Source organism: Haliotis rufescens, unplaced genomic scaffold (assembly GCF_023055435.1).
Source record: "Haliotis rufescens isolate VD_foot unplaced genomic scaffold, xgHalRufe1.0.p SCAF_12, whole genome shotgun sequence".
Lineage (NCBI taxonomy): Eukaryota > Metazoa > Mollusca > Gastropoda > Lepetellida > Haliotidae > Haliotis > Haliotis rufescens.
The window spans coordinates 9,352,545-9,359,923 of record NW_025963802.1 but is presented as its reverse complement, the minus strand read 5'-3'; the positions used below and the strand labels follow the sequence as shown (position 1 = coordinate 9,359,923).

Here is a 7,379-nt window from a genome sequence, read left to right as displayed (position 1 = left end):
TTTTTCAACACACACAATAAAAAAACAACATGAGTGACAGATGATTTTTTGTCATTCATATTTTATGCAGAAACCCTGATGATATCTGATAAGTTATTCATTTTCAAGTGGAACGAAACGACCAGAGAACCGGTGTCTTCACGTTTGACAAGTATGTTTATACACCCTCCTCAGAAACGCCCGTGATATCCAACGCAGCTTCACCCAACAGCCACAGGACAGGGACCATTAACTTCCGTGACCACATGGCTCCACCCAACAGCCACAGGACAGGGACCATTAACTTCCGTGACCACATGGCTCCACCCAACAGCCACAGGACAGACACCCATTAACTTCCGTGACAGCATGGCTCCACCCAACAGCCACAGGACAGGGACCATTAACTTCCATGACAGCATGGCTCCACCCAACAGCCACAGGACAGGGACCATTAACTTCCATGACAACATGGCTCCACCCAACAGCCACAGGACAGGGACCATTAACTTCCGTGACAACATGGCTCCGACAACAGCCACAGGACAGGGACCATTAACTTCCGTGACAACATGGCTCCGACAACAGCCACAGGACAGGGACCATTAACTTCCGTGACCACATGGCTCCACCCAACAGCCACAGGACAGGGACCATTAACTTCCATGACAACATGGCTCCACCCAACAGCCACAGGACAGGGACCATTAACTTCCATGAAAACATGGCTCCACCCAACAGCCACAGGACAGGGACCATTAACTTCCGTGACAACATGGCTCCACCCAACAGCCACAGGACAGGGACCATTAACTTCCGTGACAACATGGCTCCACCCAACAGCCACAGGACAGGGACCATTAACTTCCGTGACAACATGGCTCCACCCAACAGCCACAGGACAGGGACCATTAACTTCCGTGACCACATGGCTCCACCCAACAGCCACAGAACAGGGACCATTAACTTCCGTGACCACATGGCTCCACCCAACAGCCACAGGACAGACACCCATTAACTTCCGTGACAGCATGGCTCCACCCAACAGCCACAGGACAGGGACCATTAACTTCCGTGACAACATGGCTCCACCCAACAGCCACAGGACAGGGACCATTAACTTCCGTGACAGCATGGCTCCACCCAACAGCCACAGGACAGGGACCATTAACTTCCGTGACCACATGGCTCCACCCAACAGCCACAGGACAGGGACCATTAACTTCCGTGACAACATGGCTCCACCCAACAGCCACAGGACAGGGACCATTAACTTCCGTGACCACATGGCTCCACCCAACAGCCACAGGACAGGGACCATTAACTTCCGTGACAACATGGCTCCACCCAACAGCCACAGGACAGGGACCATTAACTTCCGTGACAACATGGCTCCACCCAACAGCCACAGGACAGGGACCATTAACTTCCGTGACAGCATGGCTCCACCCAACAGCCACAGGACAGGGACCATTAACTTCCGTGACAACATGGCTCCACCCAACAGCCACAGGACAGGGACCATTAACTTCCGTGACAACATGGCTCCACCCAACAGCCACAGGACAGGGACCATTAACTTCCGTGACAACATGGCTCCACCCAACAGCCACAGGACAGGGACCATTAACTTCCATGACAACATGGCTCCACCCAACAGCCACAGGACAGGGACCATTAACTTCCATGAAAACATGGCTCCACCCAACAGCCACAGGGCAGGGACCATTAACTTCCGTGACAACATGGCTCCACCCAACAGCCACAGGACAGGGACCATTAACTTCCGTGACAACATGGCTCCACCCAACAGCCACAGGACAGGGACCATTAACTTCCGTGACAACATGGCTCCACCCAACAGCCACAGGACAGGGACCATTAACTTCCGTGACAACATGGCTCCACCCAACAGCCACAGGACAGGGACCATTAACTTCCGTGACAACATGGCTCCACCCAACAGCCACAGGACAGGGACCATTAACTTCCATGACAACATGGCTCCACCAGACAGCCACAGGACAGGGACCATTAACTTCCGTGACAACATGGCTCCACCCAACAGCCACAGGACAGGGACCATTAACTTCCGTGACAACATGGCTCCACCCAACAGCCACAGGACAGGGACCATTAACTTCCGTGACAACATGGCTCCACCCAACAGCCACAGGACAGGGACCATTAACTTCCGTGACAACATGGCTCCACCCAACAGCCACAGGACAGGGACCATTAACTTCCGTGACCACATGGCTCCACCCAACAGCCACAGGACAGGGACCATTAACTTCCGTGACCACATGGCTCCACCCAACAGCCACAGGACAGGGACCATTAACTTCCGTGACAGCATGGCTCCACCCAACAGCCACAGGACAGGGACCATTAACTTCCGTGACAACATGGCTCCACCCAACAGCCACAGGACAGGGACCATTAACTTCCGTGACAACATGGCTCCACCCAACAGCCACAGGACAGGGACCATTAACTTCCGTGACCACATGGCTCCACCCAACAGCCACAGGACAGGGACCATTAACTTCCGTGACAACATGGCTCCACCCAACAGCCACAGGACAGGGACCATTAACTTCCGTGACCACATGGCTCCACCCAACAGCCACAGAACAGGGACCATTAACTTCCGTGACAACATGGCTCCACCCAACAGCCACAGGACAGACACCCATTAACTTCCGTGACAGCATGGCTCCACCCAACAGCCACAGGACAGGGACCATTAACTTCCGTGACAACATGGCTCCACCCAACAGCCACAGGACAGGGACCATTAACTTCCATGACAGCATGGCTCCACCCAACAGCCACAGGACAGGGACCATTAACTTCCGTGACAGCATGGCTCCACCCAACAGCCACAGGACAGGGACCATTAACTTCCGTGACAACATGGCTCCACCCAACAGCCACAGGACAGGGACCATTAACTTCCGTGACAACATGGCTCCACCCAACAGCCACAGGACAGGGACCATTAACTTCCGTGACAACATGGCTCCACCCAACAGCCACAGGACAGGGACCATTAACTTCCGTGACCACATGGCTCCACCCAACAGCCACAGGACAGGGACCATTAACTTCCGTGACCACATGGTTCCACCCAACAGCCACAGGACAGGGACCATTAACTTCCGTGACCACATGGCTCCACCCAACAGCCACAGGACAGGGACCATTAACTTCCGTGACAGCATGGCTCCACCCAACAGCCACAGGACAGGGACCATTAACTTCCGTGACAACATGGCTCCACCCAACAGCCACAGGACAGGGACCATTAACTTCCGTGACAACATGGCTCCACCCAACAGCCACAGGACAGGGACCATTAACTTCCGTGACAGCATGGCTCCACCCAACAGCCACAGGACAGGGACCATTAACTTCCGTGACAACATGGCTCCACCCAACAGCCACAGGACAGGGACCATTAACTTCCGTGACCACATGGCTCCACCCAACAGCCACAGGACAGGAACCTCTAATTTCCGTGACCACATGGCTCCAGCCAGTTGTCAGAACAGGTACCGTCATATGACAACACAGTTTAACCAACACAGAACATGTTACTGACATCTTCCGTGACGTCACAGCTGTACTCCACCTACTGTCACATATCAACTACGGTCGCCTTCCGTGACGTCACAGCTGTACTCTACCTCCTGTCACATATCAACTACGGTCGCCTTCCGTGACATCACAGCTGTACTCTACCTACTGTCACATATCAACTACGGTCGCCTTCCATCACAGCTGTACTCCACCTTAAATCACAGATCAGCTACGGTCGCCTTCCGTGACATCACAGCTGTACTCTACCTACTGTCACATATCAACTACGGTCGCCTTCCATGACATCACAGCTGTACTCTACCTACTGTCACAGATCAGCTACGGTCGCCTTCCATGACGTCAGAGCTGTACTCCACCTTCTGTCACAGATCAGGCTCCGTCGCCTTCCGTGACATCACAGCTGAACTCCACCTTCTGTCACAGATCAGGCTCCGTCGCCTTCCGTGACATCACAGCTGTACTCCACCTTAAATCACAGATCAGCTACGGTCGCCTTCCGTGACATCACAGCTGTACTCCACCTACTGTCACAGATCAGCTACGGTCGCCTTCCGTGACATCACAGCTGTACTCCACCTACTGTCACAGATCAGCTACGGTCGCCTTCCGTGACATCACAGCTGTACTCCACCTTCTGTCACAGATCAGGCTCCGTCGCCTTCCGTGTCATCACAGCTGTACACCACCTTCTGTCACATATCAACTACGGTCGCCTTCCGTGACATCACAGCTGTACTCTACCTACTGTCACATATCAACTACGGTCGCCTTCCATGATATCACAGCTGTACTCCACCTACTGTCACAGATCAGCTACGGTCGCCTTCCGTGACATCACAGCTGTACTCCACCTTCTGTCACATATCAACTACGGTCGCCTTCCGTGACATCACAGCTGTACTCTACCTACTGTCACATATCAACTACGGTCGCCTTCCATGACATCACAGCTGTACTCCACCTACTGTCACAGATCAGCTACGGTCGCCTTCCGTGACATCACAGCTGTACTCCACCTTCTGTCACAGATCAACTACGGTCGCCTTCCGTGACATCACAGCTGTACTCCACCTACTGTCACAGATCAGCTACGGCCGCCTTCCGTGACATCACAGCTGTACTCCACCTTCTGTCACAGATCAACTACGGTCGCCTTCCGTGACGTCACAGCTGTACTCCACCTTCTGTCACAGATCAGCTACGGTCGCCTTCCGTGACATCACAGCTGTAAGTTCCACCTACTGTCACAGATCAGCTACGGTCGCCTTCCGTGACATCACAGCTGTAAGTTCCACCTTCTGTCACAGATCAGCTACGGTCGCCTTCCGTGACATCACAGCTGTACTCCACCTTCTGTCACAGATCAGGCTCCGTCGCCTTCCGTGTCATCACAGCTGTACTCCACCTTCTGTCACATATCAACTACGGTCGCCTTCCGTGACATCACAGCTGTACTCTACCTACTGTCACATATCAACTACGGTCGCCTTCCATGATATCACAGCTGTACTCCACCTACTGTCACAGATCAGCTACGGTCGCCTTCCGTGACATCACAGCTGTACTCCACCTTCTGTCACATATCAACTACGGTCGCCTTCCGTGACATCACAGCTGTACTCTACCTACTGTCACATATCAACTACGGTCGCCTTCCGTGACATCACAGCTGTACTCCACCTACTGTCACAGATCAGCTACGGTCGCCTTCCGTGACATCACAGCTGTACTCCACCTTCTGTCACAGATCAACTACGGTCGCCTTCCGTGACATCACAGCTGTACTCCACCTACTGTCACAGATCAGCTACGGCCGCCTTCCGTGACATCACAGCTGTACTCCACCTTCTGTCACAGATCAACTACGGTCGCCTTCCGTGACGTCACAGCTGTACTCCACCTTCTGTCACAGATCAGCTACGGTCGCCTTCCGTGACATCACAGCTGTAAGTTCCACCTACTGTCACAGATCAGCTACGGTCGCCTTCCGTGACATCACAGCTGTAAGTTCCACCTTCTGTCACAGATCAGCTACGGTCGCCTTCCGTGACATCACAGCTGTACTCCACCTTCTGTCACAGATCAGGCTCCGTCGCCTTCCGTGACATCACAGCTGTACTCCATCTCCTGTCACATATCAGCTACGGTCGCCTTCCGTGACATCACAGCTGTAAGTTCCACCTACTGTTGCGCTCAACCGAATGACACCGAACAGGTATCGACACCTTCCGTGACATCCCGGTATAACTCAGCCTACTTGTACAGGTACGCCTAATTGTACTGTTTCACAGATTCGAAAGTGTAAATAGTCATATTCCGTTGTCCGTGACTCCTAAATGAGGGGACCACATCCACGTGGTAGAGCGTCCGCCCGGAGAGCGGAAGGTCCGAGTTCGATCCCCGGCCGCGTCATAGACGGTACTTGTTGTTACCCTGCCTGGCGCTCTGGGGCTAACACAAGGACTTGTTGGTCCTGGACTGGACTGGAGTCAGTATACTGTGTCTGAGTGGGGTATTCATGTTAAACTGCATCATGGTATCTCACTGAGCTAGCACTTTAAATCGGCATCAGTCCGGACTAGTACAAGCATCCACACACACACACACACGTGCATGCACGTCGCTATATAAGTGCACTAATCTTGGACGCGACGTTAAACCCAGTTTTACCTCACCTGCTGCGACAGACTAGAGTTGAGTTAAGAGTTGAGCGTCGCCCGTCAGGCCAAAAATACTTTCGATTCTCCTGAGGAGCATGATATCTGAGGCCTATTTTCGGTTTCCCCCGCCGGCAATGGCTGAAATATCGTACAACATTATTCACTCACTCACTCACTCACTCACTCACTCACTCACTCACTCACTCACTCACTCCTGATCCGTACAATTTATTCCAATTGTCCCGTTTGAAGAGTTTAACTTGTTCCTGGTTGTTTTATTCAGTGACCCAGCATTGTGTACACAGCCATCGTTACATATTCGTCAAAGTGAGTGAGTGAGTGAGTGAGTGAGTGAGTGAGTATGGTTTTACGCCGCTTTTAGCAATATTCCAGCAATGTCACGGCGGGGGACACCAGAAATGGGCTTCACACATTATTCGTCAAACTACATGGTGAATGTCATAAGTAAATTATACAAAATGTAACATGACAATAGTTGATAAAATAATGCAGTTGGTAATTATACGCCATAACGATTACTTAATATCAGTCATTTTGCTGTATGTTTCCTCTATCAAAAACTACTTTTTAGCGAAGACGTGATTCAACGTATCACTGTCCCCAATCAGTATAAAAAATGTTTAACTCCAAAAAAAACAAATTGATGTTATCGCTATGCATTATCCTGTAATGACATGATTAATTTCTCCGCTACTTATATCCTGACAAATAGCCTCCACGGACGAGTCAGTAATCCAGATCCCGACTTGCAGAAGCCAGCTAGCATCGCTGAGACTAAACAACATTGGCATAATGTATCTCCCGGTCACATTGTGTTACTACCATGATGTGTCACAGGATCTCAGTGAGCATCAATGACACCGGTCAAGCTGACATTTAATAAGCAAGCTGGCGATTCTATACCCCAGCGAGTCAACAATCTGACCTCCGCGTTGATTCTTGTCAGACCCAAGTCGCCATGATATACGCCCGTAATCAGTATGGCTCCCACGACTGCAAAAACGCGAACGTCAAACATTACTTAATGCAATATTTGCTTACCATCAGCTCGAAATGAATTTCCTCTGGGAGTTGACGAAACCAAATAAGTCTCCACTGGTTGTCATCTTGTAC

At 51.6% G+C, this 7,379-nt stretch overlaps 1 protein-coding gene across 1 annotated transcript; it reads left to right on the top strand.

Annotated features, from left to right (window-relative positions):
- Positions 1–1,010: 1,010 nt before the first annotated feature.
- On the top strand, positions 1,011–2,681 carry LOC125378393 (proline-rich extensin-like protein EPR1). Its single transcript, XM_048393865.1, has one exon. It carries the CDS (start codon positions 1,011–1,013, stop codon positions 2,679–2,681), a length of 1,671 nt encoding a protein of 556 aa, XP_048249822.1.
- Positions 2,682–7,379: the final 4,698 nt, after the last annotated feature.